Source organism: Sander lucioperca, chromosome 8, assembly GCF_008315115.2.
Source record: "Sander lucioperca isolate FBNREF2018 chromosome 8, SLUC_FBN_1.2, whole genome shotgun sequence".
Lineage (NCBI taxonomy): Eukaryota > Metazoa > Chordata > Actinopteri > Perciformes > Percidae > Sander > Sander lucioperca.
Genome location: NC_050180.1, coordinates 19,110,170 through 19,125,440, shown reverse-complemented (window position 1 = coordinate 19,125,440; position 15,271 = coordinate 19,110,170). Strand labels below are relative to the sequence as shown.

Genomic DNA, 15,271 nt, shown 5'->3' with positions numbered 1-15,271 from the left:
GCCTTGACTGATCTGTGACTATGATCGTGGAAACATTTTGTTCTTTGAAAGGTCATGAATGTGCTGTCCGTGATATTTATTTTTAAATTCCTCGACCACACCAGTGTGGTTTATTTTAAATGAGCAGGAAGTCAAAGAGGGCATCGGAACATTTTTTGACATCATCTTTGGTAGCAGATGTCCCGCCTCTGCACAACCACATATAGTACGTATTGTACATGAGATACTGTTTGAGCAGTGGCCTTATCATTATGGTGGTCACACATTCAGCAGGTTGTATAACATGAAGAGATGAAGAAAGAGGAGAGGATAGAAGATAAAGAATTTTTTTAAAACCAATTTACCATAAAAACAATAACATTAACAACACAACACAATGATATGTCACAGACCATGGGTTTTGTGGTCTCTGTCAAGCCTGACATAATCAAAATATGATTTTGAAGTTGTTTTCTTCCACGTTCTTCCAAATCTTGCTGACATTTGGGGCGATTACTGGAAAACAAAGCCATACTTTTACATTTTGAGTAACTGATTAGATTAGCCTACTAACTGGCCAATAAATCAGAAACTCCATAATATTCTTTTCCAGTCTGGTGACTTTTAAGATTCTTACTCAGAGAAATTGTGACTGGGTTCCTTCCAAGTCAAATAAATTCAGCACCTGGGTGAAAAATCTCATTCGTAATCTGAAAGATGACAGATTTGAGAACAGAATCAGAAAAACAGGGATTGCCCTGCTCATTTAATAAGACCACAAATCACTCACCACTGCCCATCATGCTGATAACACACAGTGTGTCATATTGACACACTGATAATTCAGTTTTCTTTAGATGATGTTCAGTGGAGCACTGTGTTCCCTGTGCTGTAATCCATTTACAGATGCTCACAAAAGGTCCTTTCACTAAGAAATGGCATGTGGAAAATGTCATGAAATGCTCCTGAATAATGTGACTTGACTTTTATATTTCTTACAGTATATTCACTTGATACATAGGAGAGGAAGGTGAAAAGTTGAAAAGTAATCTAAATGCTGTACATGAGTCCGGAACATTGTGTGAAATTACTCTGTGAACTACTTTTCTGTCTCATGAGTGGAATTTTTCATCTCAACATTGGTGTCTGGTAGTTACAGCCCACACGTTCTGCTCTTATAGTAACTATTTCCCTCTCTCCCTCTCTCACACACACACACACACACACACACACACACACACACACACACACACACACACACACACACACACACACACGCAAACTCAGTAATTGTGTTTTTTCTGTGGTGGACAAAGCCCTGGTTCAGGCGGCAGAGCGATGGAGAGCGTGGAGGCTTGTGCGAAGGCGGCGTTTGAGACGGGCCTGATTAGATGGAGTCTGAGGTCATTAGAGAGTATGGACTCTGCAGCACTGCGACCATCTGACAAGGTGTAGAGGAGTGCTGGATACTTGTGATCTACTAACTTTTGTTAGGGTTTTATGATAAAAATCTGAAAGGTATCTTTACTGATCAGTGATTGGGAATTTATATTTAACAACTTTAGTTTTTAAATAACCAAGTAAAGTGACTAAGTCAGCACATCTCAACACCTCACTACAGCTTGACATGTACACTCACAATCTTTTCCTTACACATAAACTCGCCTGGCTGTGAAATGCAGGCGATGAGACATGCATACTTTTTAGATGAAATATGTCATAACACATACAAACAGCCGTGTGATTTAATGAAGTGTGTGGCCTCAGTCTACCCAGTAAATGATATTGGTATCTGATTGAGTTTATGAGTTTTTACGTCCTGTGTGTGTATAAAAATACAAACATATATGCAACAGAACTAATAAATACTGTATGTTATCCCAGAGCTTATGAATACATCAGAACAGAACTGGCAAGTGCTGCAGGCTCTGTGAGTGAATGTGTGTGCACAACACGTGTGTGTGTGTGTGTGTGTGTGTGTGCGTGTGTGTGTTTTGCTTTATGAGGTCCACCATAATCCGTCTGGCTTGGGATGAAAAAGCCCCCCAAAAATCAGCATCTGGGAGCAAGGTCTGGCACATTGGAAAGGAATGCCTGTTTTTCTGAGAGGTACAAAGCTGAGCTGAAAAAGCTGAAAGAGTGGCAATGCAAGATTATGCATAACAAAAGATTCAGAAATGTATAATTTTTAAATATTTTTATTATTCTATGTGTTGCATTCATTCCATCAACTACATTGTTGGTCATAATGCATCGTTTCATATTTTCTTTTTCTTTTATTGGACTGTAGTGACTCTGTACAGGAATAGATACTATGCTACATTTTAATTTATTTTTAGCAAATGTTCTGAAACCACATTTCAGAATTATTCTAATGCAAGCTCTGATCTCATATTTAAAGTCATATGATTTTTGTGAAACTATACAGAGGAATGCAGCCTAAACTCTAATTAATAGTGAGGAATGTGATGTGCCTGATGGAAGCCGTATCATATCATATGCTTTGATACACAAGACTATTTCAGCATAAAGCTTACGTTTTTAAATGTGCCTGTACACATGCAAACATGATATCCAAAAAGCCTCCTAACATTATATTTTAGGCATTTATGTGCCACTTTGATCCAGAGCGATGTACAAATGAGCAGACGCGGTTTTAGTTTTTTTTTTTAAGAACACAGTGTGGCTCTTCTGGTCTTTTAACCACTATTAAACCCCTAAGCCAACTCTCCACAGCCCAACCTGTATGCTCCCATCTTCACACACATGAACTCTCCGGACTCTACGATGTAGACGGGCAGCAATACATGCATTCCTTTCAGGGGCACCAAGAAGGTTTCAGTGTTGCTTCATCAGGGAATTGATTCAAGCTATCTGATCAAGGAATTTAACCTCTAACAAATATGCACGCATGCACACACACACACACACACACACACACACACACACACACACACACACACACACACACACACTTTGAAACAAAAAAAGTTTGCAATAGATATTACACAAACAAGACATAAGTATGTAGCCCTAGTTGAACAAATGAAGACCCTACCCAGCTTTAACAATACAAATAAGTAATGGAGGGCTTTGACTGAGGTACAAGAAGTAACAACTTACTGTAATGGTGAACTCATATTTTCAATTAGCTATGTTATTTAAAGGATAAGGCTGGCCATATTCTGTATTTTCCTCTTTTTTTTTACAATCCCATGTAAATACCAAATATATCAAAGAGTTAGTCCTTCTGGTTGGTTTGGTTGGGAAACAATAGAACGTGAATCCTTAAAAAACAGGGCATGAATACATAAAAAGGCCAAATAATTGGGCAATAATGGGACACTGCAGTTTTTAGCAAATGTTACTTAAACCTTGAATAGTGCATTTGCTGGGGACTATTTATAGCTGCGGATTTATACAAAATAAACTACAGTGCCCATGTTCAGGTGACCGGTGCATCATGTGGCTCGTTAATGTGCTTTTAATAGTTTTCAGACAACACTGCAGGGGTTTGCTATATTAGACTTTGTCTACACACGTGTTAGTTGAATCAATTCATTGTTGGTTTTAGTCTTTTCATGGGATTTGTTGAATAAGAACCATATGATATCACCAGACTTATCCTTTAAGGACCAGGTAAAAGACAAACAGGAAAGTATTTTGAGGACATGCAATATGTTGTAACAGCAAAACCACTGTACTTTAATTTGTCATATACAGTGACTCTGCTGTGTGTTGCAGAAAGTGTGGCCATCGCCTCAATCAATTTCAGAGCCAGAAAGAAAAACATGGACCGCTCAACATTTCCTCACTGACTCCATGTGAAGACAGCCTGGAGATTATATAAAAGTCAGATGCAGAGGAAACGCAGAGATGAATGTCGTGGTACTGTTGGCGTCCATCAATAGGATTGTATTTGACATCCTACTGTAAAGAGGTGCGTCAGAACATCTTCCCTTCTTATCAAGATGATGGTGAGGATGTTGATGATGATGCAGGGAAACAATTCTGCAAGGTTGGCTCTGAGAAGCACTGCCTCTTCTTTTTAGCCTCTGGTCTCATCTGAGAAATTAATCAGCTGAAAAGAAATGCATGGAGAGAGCAGGAGAAGTATGGCACAAAATGGAAGAATGCATTATACATGTTTAGGTTTTCTCATATTTACATTTTCCATTAATGGAATAAAATTTGACTTGGTGTAGCTATGACAACACGACAAGGCTAGTAATGAGGACATCAAAGCATTTCCCTCCAAACCTGAAAGTGTTTGACTGCCCTGTATTCAGAGACATCACAGCTGCACGTAGCTAGATTCATACTGGTTTGGCAAAATATTATGTCTCATCTGTAGGATTATTTAAAAAAAACACACCGTATACTGTGATAGTTTCATTGTCTGAGCTTGCACAGTACATGATCTGGAGTAAAGAGGTCTGGATCACACAGTTATAGTTAGAGTTTTTCTGTGAGTGAATAGAAAGAGTCTAGGGTCCCCAGACATGAGGTGTGTCACTTCTTTTTCTGTGTAAAGAAAAAGAAAAGTAAAATTAAAGTCCAGGAAAGCCACACAAAGAGTGAAATGTTACTGGACAATGATAACTTTATCTTCCGTATTTTAGACTAACAACTAACATTTGCATTTCAACAAGGCGTAAAAAAATAGAGTAGGATCCAACTCAATGCTAACACTAAGTGACAGTCAGTTGTTAAAGATTAGGTGTGTACCAGACCTCATCACTCCAGATCCTGTCTCAGTTGTCCTGTCTATTAAGGCACCAGTTTGAGCTCTGTTTCGGCTGATATGCAGGTATTTCCTCATTTTGTATGTTGTTTTGCACTGTTAGCAGTACTATACAGATCCATGGTTGATTTCCTTCATGCACAGACAGAAAACATTGAGTGGACGTGAGGATAAAGTGCAGATGGAGTGCAGGTAACAAAAAGGTGAAAAGGCTGTCAAGTTCTCACATGTGGATGATATAAGCATTACATCATGTGATTGAGGAGCAGTGTTGTTATCTCCGGTTGGCTTGAACGACCACAGAGAAAGACTGTATCTTAAATACTGCGCTATTTTCACCAGCTAGTTGCTAATTTTTTCAGTCTGTTTTTTTTTGGCGCTGGGCAGATACAGTCGGTTTATCAAAGCTTTTCTTTGTTAACAACAGCTGACTGTTACAGCTAAAGGAGACTAAAAGGCTCCATATAGTGCTGAGGGGAACTGCATACCCACTGCTAATATACAGTGTATAAATACGACATAAGACATCTCCTTTAACAAATCCGCAGATATGAGTATTGCGAGAGCCGAAGTGAAACCAGAGCTCTATTCCAGAAGTAAGAAAACCTCATTCAAAATCCCATTGACATTTGTCACTACGCTAATAATTAAAATGCAGCCTTGGAATAGAGTCTCTCTCAACAGTGTGCTACTTGACTCGCTTCATGCGTTAAGATAAGGGTGCTAATTTTTTCAAAACTAACTTTAATATTAATATTCAATATCAATGTTGGCTTCGAACACCATTTCCCATAAGCCCTCAGCGTTTGTGGGCTGAACATGGCGGCTTGACAGAAGATATCCATGAGAGAGGACGTAAACGTTTAACTTTGTTAAGAGGCCCTCTTATGCTTTTTGGGGTTTCCCCCGTCCTTTAGTGTGTTATACAGTGTTTTGTGTATGTAATAGGTCTTTAAAGTAAAAACAATTAAACACATTTCACGCCAACGGGAGCTTTCAGAAAGGACTTATCCATAACTGCCTGAAATGCCTCGCCTGCATTTGCATCACAAATTCCTCAATTAGTGACATAACCAATTAAGAATGCCCGCCCAGCAGCACACTCTCAAAGCGGAGGCCAGCCAGGAGAAGATTTAAATTTCTTATAGCAACTGCTGTAGTGTATGGCAATTTGTCTTGGAATATGCAAAGTAAACCCCACGAACACGCTTCATTGTTTCAGAAAGACAGATGAAAGAAACCCTGAATGCACTGAGTTACGGAAGATATGGAACAGAGGCTAGCCCGTCGGTGTTGCAGCACATCCCATAGAGCCACTGTTCCTTTTCATTGTTTCTGTAGACACCTGTGCAGTTTGCCAAAGCCCACCATAGGTAGAGAACCCTAAAGCCACATTACCCCTGTTCTTAGTCTCTTCACTGGCTCCCTGTTTCATATGGGATTCAGTTTAAAATTCTTACTCCTACATATAGACATTGCACGGTCAGGCTCCTGCATATGTGGCTGAACTACTTCACCCATATTCCTTAGCTTGGTCCCTTAATTCTAATTTGTAGTTAAATTGTCTGTTTTTTATGTCATTGTAAAGCACTTTGTGGTTTTATCTGAGAAAAGCACTAAATAAATACATTGTACTTACTCTACCTACTATAAAAAAAATATTTTATTGACCTTCATAACTTCTTAAGAGAATGGTGATAAACTGGATGTAAATCTGTAGAAATTTCCCCAAATTAGCCACATCAGAGAGACCAATGAAAGCTTCAGGAAAGGTACAGTACTAAAAATGTACAAGTGCCACAAAATAATTAATAATTTTTCCAATCCCAGCCAGTCACTTAACAAAACCTTAAAGTGAAATAAATACATTCTCCAAGTTATAATCCTGTGCCCCTATGTTAATTGCTCAATTATCTCTTGTTGTAGGCCAAATATATGAACTGTACATTTTCTCCCCACTTTCTTCTGCACACCTTATCTAAGTGACTCAAAGATTGTACACATAAGGTGTTTAGGAGTATGACTTGGAAAGATCATTTGTTTTCCATTCATTCTTGATATACACCTTGACATTGACAAACATGATCTCACCTTCTTTGCGCAAGAAACACTTCCAAAGGCAGAAGCAGAGGGACATGACCAACAGTGCAGCCACTGTAGTGACTGAGATCAGGATGGTGAGAGCCGTCCCAACTAGGAGGAAGAAAGACAGAAAAATTATGAGCAGTTTTATTATCTGCCATAACTATATACTGCACAGTGTGTAAATCCTAGCCTTGCAGAAACCAGATTAAATGTCACGATCGGTGTTGACATATGTGTCTGTGTACTATAAGGCCTGTGCTAGTCTAGACATTGTTTTCTTTTTTATGGACCATCACTGATTAGATTTGAGATTTAATCTACTGTATAGTGTCACTGTCTGATTTATATAATGTGGGTTCTCCTGACCCATGAAGCCATGGTAAACTATAGGTTATCAGCAAACTAAAGACATGACAATCACACATAGGGTATACTTATGAGCACATTTACCTACTACTCAACACTCGCTGCATTAAAACTAATGCAGATTTTTATTTGTAATAGTGTAACAGAGATCTTGAGGCATCCTTAAATGATTGTCACAAAGCAAAACAAGCTATATAGACATAAACATCACTCAGGGGGTTACAGTCAGCATAGTCTCGCTTTGCCAGACCCTCCTCCAAAGCGCGCTGGAGGAGAGTCTGACTACGGTCCGCATGACTAAGAGTCAATTTAATCTCAGATAGATTATCTCTATGGAAGGGGCCAAAGTAGAAAAAAGACATTGCGAACCAAAGATTCAGTAAAAGATTCACTAAAATGTAATACATTACATTCTAGGTTTGTGATGTTTATTGACAATGCCTGATGAGGATCTCGGATTGAAACATTGCTTCTGTTAATTTAAATGTACAGAGAGCTAGCAGATCTTTTCTCTGACTGTGGTTTTTTTGATGCCCTTTATAGTCTCCAACAATTTCTGCTTTCTTTAGTATTTTCTACTAGTAGGCTTCTTTTTTCAAAAAGATCTCAAGTGATGATGACATCAAGTACGTTTGGAGTATGCCAGGGAAAAATAATGACACAAGGCAATCAAAAGCTTTGAGGTAAAGTATGTCATTTAAGCAAAGGTTCACTGACACCAACTCACTTTTAGTGTTCATGGATACAGCAATCGGTGACTCAAGCCCTTTGTGGTGGACCAAGCATTTGATGGACACGTCTTTCAGCAGCCCGGATTGGACGGTCAGCGTACTGATGACCAGAGTGGTTCCATCGCTCTGTGGAAGCTGTGTCGTCACAGGAGGGCCCATGGTTCTGTTATCCCTCTCCACGTTCCAAACTATCTCTGTCGGGGGGCGCGACACTGAGGTGCAATTGGCTTCAATTACACCTGGAGAGGTGGTTTTGTAGCTCACCTGAGGTTTTGGCAGGACTGTGAGAAACAAACAGAAAACGCTAGAACTATCACAATACACTGCCACACATTTACACACAAGAAACAAGCTCATACTGTGGTAGATGTATATGGCACATATTGAATACACTGTGCCAAGGTATTAATGTATCTATCTATCTATCTTAGTTCTCTTTTGCTGTGTGTAAAATACACAAGCCAGAAAACTCTGGAAATGCTATTACATAAAGATCAAACACTATGGAGGACTGGGATATGAAACTTATTATTTTAATCCAGAATTTGGCTGGAAACAAATTCAGAATGTAGTTTAGTTTGTATTTGTACATCTTCAAAGCGTCTTTGGGTAAATTGCTAGGATGATAACTGGGAAAAACCTTGAAGCCTTGGATCAGGTGAGGAATGAGAATTCCTGCACGCTTAAGATTCATAAGTAAATCTGTGGCTGTTTTCAATTCTCTGTTCTCTGGGCTGAGCGAGGAATGTGATGCACTGGAACCAAGAACATTTTTGTTGGCAAGAAGACGTTCAGCCACAGATATTTAGCCCTCATAGTTTTAGTGTCTTCTCAGAGTCCTAGGTGGTAAAAATTACCAGCGGTCTGTATTGTATCAGATTTCGGGGCGGGTCAAACCACAACAATCTTTATAACAATCCAAACCATAATGACCTGTGAATGAGCACAAAGCTGGTGTGAAATTTGGCTCTTATCTAAGATTAAATTCCATAGTTTTTCCTCACTATAATTCTCACTATGAAGCTCCATAAAGCCGAGGGTAGCTGCAGATTCGGGTGATAATTGTCGACCTCCTTTTACATCGTCACATTGTCATTTGATACATTGGTATTATAAAAATATAAATTTCAGCCATTTTATGTAAATAATCTTTATATTTCTCCCACCACTGACATCTAATGTGGTCATTTCATTGCATGTAAAACTGAACCCACTGGCAGCCTTATTTGTGGCGTGATGATTTTAACATTTGCAGTGCAATTGCATTATAATGCAAAGTCAGGGTTACTCATTTTGACTACTTCTCTCTAATTGCTCTTGCAATTTGATCTTTTAAGATGTTAAACCTAGTATGACTTTTTAGAACTGTATTTCTGTTTTGCAGCTTTCTAAACGGTTTAATTCTGTTACGTTTGAAAGACAGATTTGATTTTTATGACTTACTCCATGTTGTGAGATCATGTGCATTCATGTGTTTCAGCTATCACTGTTTGTGGACAGTATGTGTGAGAGTAAGAGTAAAGTAGGGGGCATCACATCATCCGGAGTGGGATGAGGGTGGAAGACTGTTGGCAGCAGTACGAAGTAAGAAAAAAAACACATTAATGCTAACCGTGCTTTACTTCTAGAAACCCCTACTGTACTGTACAGTTCAATTTCAAACAAAAGCACATCTGTTTGTTGAGATAACTGTGAGAGAAAGGGTGCGGGAGAAAATGAGTAAAGAGCGAGAGAGAGACAAAGCACAGAGGGAATGACTGTCTGGCTGCAAACACTGACACAGTCATGCATCAGGACCTCACTCCCTGCCTCCATCATTCTTTGAAATGGTCCATTCTTCACATGGACACACTGTTCTGTATTTGCGTGTTAACAAATCAGTCGACAGCTTAGCCTTGCTATATCATTTCAGCAGCTACATTCGGTAAGAAAAGAACAACATTCCTGTCTAAATCCCAGGGGTACCTGTCTTTCCTGCAGACACAAAGTCCAAGTTAAGACTCTTGGCACTTGCAAGCATGTCTGATTCCTTCAATTCCCCCACAAGATCCTGTCTTCCCAGCTCGTAATTTACAGTAGGACATATTCATACACAACCACAGCCCTGCAAAAATGTGCATCTGAACAACTCTTACTTATATTCCTTAAAAAAGAAAAATTCTGCCAGTGAGGTTAACACAAACCTGACATTATTGTGAAACAAAGCAGCAAAAGATGGATGACAGTATGACAACAATAGCATTGGCAACAAAAAAAATTCATCTGCCCTGAATGTCAGATATTGTTTTGCCATTTTTCCAGCATGGCTCTAGGGATGGAAAGGTGGAAAGGTCTGTTGGTCTAACACTTCTGTCTGGAGAAAAATATGTCTTTTGATTGATTGCCATGAAATGTGGTGCATAATTTGGTACAGACATCCAGTAAGACTTCTATTAACTTTGTTGATGCCTGGACATTTAATTTAGCGCTACAAACAGGTCCAAATTTCAAAGGATATCTCAAATAATTGCATGATGCTAAAGTAAAGAGAAATGTCACAGTTCATAACATCACAAGCACTGACTGATAAATAATCTGTACACTTACACGCCATACTTATAAAATATAAAATGTAATATAAAATAATCAGCAATAATAACTGGCTGCGAAAAAGAAGTTTACCATAGATGGCGAGGCAAACCGTGGAGGTTTTCGGCCCGTCGAGATGTGTGTTGTACAGACATGTGTAGCAGCCCTCGTCCTGGATGGTGACAGGCTGGATGGTGAGCTCACTATGGGATAGGGAGGCACTCAGCCAGACTCTCCCCTGGAATGGAGGCTCTATCATGGGGTCGCTTCGCTTTGCAAAGGAGGCTACCTCTGTGGATTCTCCTTGCGCAGAATTGTGTCTCCATATGATCTGCTGCACCTTTTCAGGCAAACCGTAGGAGCACATGAAGGAGGCCTTCTTGCCACTCACTGCTGTCTTGTTGCTTTCAACGGTGACTTGCGCTGGGAGTAAAAAGAGCCCACCATCCAGAGAAAGAATGATGGATGAGGAGAAAAGATAAGAAAAAGAACAGGGACACAAAGGGTGAAAAACTGAGAAATGAGGCACCCAAACAGAAACCAGTCACTGGAATCTGCAACAGCTGTTTCTGCTTAGAAAAATGAGCCCTGCTTCTCCCACTGCTCCACATCTCTTTATTACCAAGACTGGCTGAGCCTCAACAGGCTCATCAACTTGTGTTCAAAGGTTAGCGACATCTGTATTCACATATTTTCCCAGTAAATCCCCACAGAAGATTGATTTTGAGGTTGTAGGGAGGAGTACCTATCCCTGGAGTCTGCTGGAGAATTGGTTTTGTGTCATTTTAAAGGGAGAGTGCAAAGGGCAGGCTTCCTGAATAAAGACATTCACATTATATTGTTTAAAACATAATTACGAGCAGCACAGTGGGAAAAACTGTTTGCGTCAGCTTCCAACCGTAATTCTCACCGACACTGATCATTACTCAACCTGGCCTCACATGGGTGCTTTTCCCACCTCGTTTATGACCTGTGTCACAATAGCAGAGTCATATCCTGGGCTAAAAAAACTTATGTTTCATCTGAATCTTTCCTGTCAGGGTTGAATATAAGTCAGAGACCCACACCTTGTTGCTTTTGTTTCATCACTGCATTTCTAGCTCTCTCACAAGCAGGCATGTTGTTACAGTACATAGCTTTGACCTTTGGCACTGGAGATCCAGGAACCAAAGCTTTTTTTTTTTTTAAATGCTCTTGATAAAGGCACCAACTAAACTCTCATTAACACAAAATATGTGTTCTTACTTGTGCTTAATACATCAAAAATCTAATTATTAGACTGTAAAGTAGATATTAATGTACAATATCTTTTTTAAAGCATTTTTGGGCATTTTATCTCTTTGTTAAAGTCAACAGTAGGAAGATGACAGAAAATGAGGGGTCACTACTGAACTACACCCACCAGAGTGATCCTATGTACTCAGGGGTGGAGCTTGTCTAAACTGTAACAAATTGCTGTTCTTGCATCCTTGTTCACAAAATCAAAGCTGCAGTCAATAATGGCCTTACTCACAGGTAACAGTGAGGCAAGTCTGTCCCTGCTTTGAACCGGAAGGATGCATGTCAAAGATGCAGGTATAGCAGCCTTCATCACGGAAGCCCACCCTGCGGATGGTGATAGCCGAGGTGTCTTTCGGGGAAGGGGCGAGCTCCACATACTGCTGTCCACTCACACTGTCTCTGTTGCCAGGTTGGTAGCTCAGCAGGGTCTGGTTCTGGGCATCCAACCAACGCACCTGCCTCAGAGACTCCCCTCGTTCCCTCGAAACACTGCAAGTCAGAGTGAAGGGCTTCTCCACTGGAGCTTCCAGACGCTCGGGTGCTGTTACCCTGCCTGAAACATTTACCAATATAAAAAAAACATTATAGTGTGACAGGAATTCTTCATTTGAGTTTTCCCATGTCTTCTTTTTGTATGGCAGACTCACCCTGTAGGCTTCCCACCATCATCAGGAGTAAACACACATGCAGACCTTTCCTACAGGAGGCCTGGATCATCATCTTCTTCATCGCTCATTTAACAGGGAGGAGGAAGAGTGATACTGAGATGTGAGAGTTATCAAAGTCAGCACAACATAAACTCAAACCCTCCTATAATCACCACTGTCACACTAAATGCTTGCTCTTGTGGGAATTACTGGAATTGTTGGGTCTTTGTAAATTATAGAGTGTGGTCTAGACCTACTCTATCTGTAAAGTATCTCAAGATAACTATTGTTATTATTTCACACTATAAATAAAATTGAATTGAATTGAATATAATGTATACTAGTGACCCAGCAGGGATACAGGAATAATTTTGTAGAGCAAACCTAATTTTCCCCTAGTCCTGCAGAGCCAACTCAACTCATGTGTTCACTAGATGCTGTCCAACACATTTTTATTGCATAAAAAAGGTCCAGAAAACTATTCAGTGGGATGCAATGCAAAACTTTGCCCCAATTGCTATAACATCCCAAATACAAAGATTTTCAAATGAGAAATAGATGAGAAATAAGTTAGGTATCCGTAGGGTTCAAAGCTATCAAAGCTCTTTAAACATTTGAACAGATACAAAAAATTGGCTTTAAAACCTAAACCTAGGGGGAATTCAAGTCAAACACAACGACTTGCAATGAACTTACAAACACATTACAGAGTTACAGAGCAAATATATACAGCAAGTTTCACATTTTTTTATTTAATGAGATAATCTGTAGTTATTCAAGATAATTGAGAATAACTGAATTATCTGATATACAATTTCTATTCGTGTGTCATATAAATTATACACCCATGAGACTGAGACACTCACCTCTACGTGTCCTGATGCGAGCCAATTGTTGAATATGTTCTACCTCTGCAACATCTTGCCCGTCCTTATGACCCAGCAGTAGTTTGAAACATCACTCCAGACCGAGAAACTATTTTTACTCCTCCGTGTTTTCTTTTCTGCGCACCAGCAGCACAATGAACACCAGCCGGTGGCAGCTCCAAACTTTTGACTGGATGCTGTAGAGTTCTGAGTGCAGACAAAGCCACAGCGCAGTTCTTGGCTCACAGCGCCCTCAAGTGTCGCTTTGTATGTGTTGCTGTGGGACAGGTGGAGATGTCAGAATCATAGACTGTATATAAGAAGAGGTCAGAATGGATGTTTGATTCCACAGTTCCTGTTTCTACGTTTCTTAAAGAGTTGCCTTGGAGAGGCTTTGTGTTAATTATGTTTTCCTTGTGGCTAAATGTCTTCAGGTCATAGTGACTCATGTTGCAGTAGGCCTATTGTTGTTGAAAAAAAAAAAAAAAAAAATGCAACTTGGAGAACATAGGCTATTCATTAGACAAGCCTACTACAGCCCTTCAACTTTTAGTTTCAACTTTATCTATGTTGTCCAGAGGAAGAAATCTGTCATAGACAAGAACATACATTCTTAGAAAAATAAATAAGCATTGCATAAATGTGTAATGCATATGTGGCTATCCTATAATACATGTATTAAAATATGTTAGACATATCTTATTGTAGTAGCTTGTAGTTAAGGCTATCTGCAGTAGTATTGGGTATTAAAGAAGTAGCCTACTCGTTGTGAAGAGTGCTCTCAAGAGAATAGTGAAAACAAAAAATACAAACACAATCATGTAAAACAACCTAACATTAACCTAAACTCTTCTAGCTTTGGCAGAAAATGTTGTTTTCATGCATGTAGCTAGGAATTTCAACGATTCAGCAAAAAAAAAAAAAAAAAGGAACTAAGTTCCAGAATTTATTATTAATCAAAAAATATTTACAAATGTTTTAAAGTATTAAGACATCTTGTCGGTACACGATCCGTTCTGCCTGCACGATCCGTTCTGCACATGTGCAAAATGTTCGCGCATGCGCGGTTGTACGAGGATTTATGACACTGCACGATCTGTTCCACGCTTCCGGTCGACAGCCAAGCTAACGTTAGTTTAGCTAACAGCTAATTCCACTAACTTTTTTTTTTTTTTTTTTTTTTTTTTTATTGACAAAAAGCACCAACATACAAAACTCTTGTTGGGGAAAAGGATATACATGCGTATATACAATATAAATGTTGTCAATGTACAAGAAAGAATTACCTGGTCAAAAGAAACAAAGCATAGAACAAAAAGGGGGAGCTGCTTAAAATATACAAGTCAAAAGCAAAAAGGCTAGAAAAAGTAAAATTAACATTTGGAGCGGTACACAAGGAGAGACTAATCAAAACAGTAGTTTCCTAGATATGTCACTACACATTTTCCTTGCAATCTTAATAGATTTGATCTTTTTCAGTGAGGAAAAAAATAATTTAAAGTCATTTATAAACCAAACAAAGGAAGGTTTAGAACATCTCCACTTACTGCAATGAATATGATATTTACCCATTAGAATAATCATATTGACTAGATCTGATATTGATGAATCTATATTATCCATATAAAAGAGGATGTGTGGCAAGGTGAGAGTAGGGATATTATCCATCTTAAGTGACAGCCAATTTTGTATCTCAGACCAGAAGCTGTTAGACACGGGGCAAAAAAAGAACATGTGTTCCAGTGTCTCATCAGCTATCTCACAAAAAACACAAGGGTCTACATCAAATTTGAATCTTCTTCTAAGAAAGTCAGCGACTGGATATATCTTATACATTATTTTAAAGTGAGTCTCTTTGACTTTTGGGGAAATGGGCCATTTAATGAATTTAAAATGTGTTTTTCCTATGAACAATGCATCCATGTTCGGAACCTGTACACACAATCCTCTTTCATAACCAAGACATAATTTAGATTTCAAAGCATCACTAATATATTTATTATT

At 39.1% G+C, this 15,271-nt stretch overlaps 1 protein-coding gene across 3 annotated transcripts; it reads right to left on the bottom strand.

The window, feature by feature from the left end:
- Positions 1-2,163: 2,163 nt before the first annotated feature.
- On the bottom strand, positions 2,164-13,502 carry zgc:113337 (uncharacterized protein LOC503741 homolog). 3 transcript variants are annotated; one of them, XM_031295455.2, is made up of 7 exons: positions 13,268-13,502; positions 12,402-12,515; positions 11,987-12,316; positions 10,567-10,896; positions 7,902-8,186; positions 6,815-6,916; positions 2,164-4,060 (listed from the first exon to the last, which is right to left on the bottom strand). In XM_031295455.2, the coding sequence occupies exons 2-7, from the start codon at positions 12,481-12,483 to the stop codon at positions 4,053-4,055; spliced, it is 1,137 nt and encodes a 378-aa protein (XP_031151315.1). In that variant the 5' UTR covers positions 12,484-12,515; positions 13,268-13,502; the 3' UTR covers positions 2,164-4,052. The 3 variants fall into 3 exon arrangements, with proteins under 3 accessions (XP_031151315.1, XP_031151330.1, XP_031151336.1); XM_031295470.2 differs by having other exon boundaries at positions 12,402-12,477; positions 13,268-13,481; XM_031295476.2 differs by having other exon boundaries at positions 12,402-12,474; positions 13,268-13,481.
- Positions 13,503-15,271: the final 1,769 nt, after the last annotated feature.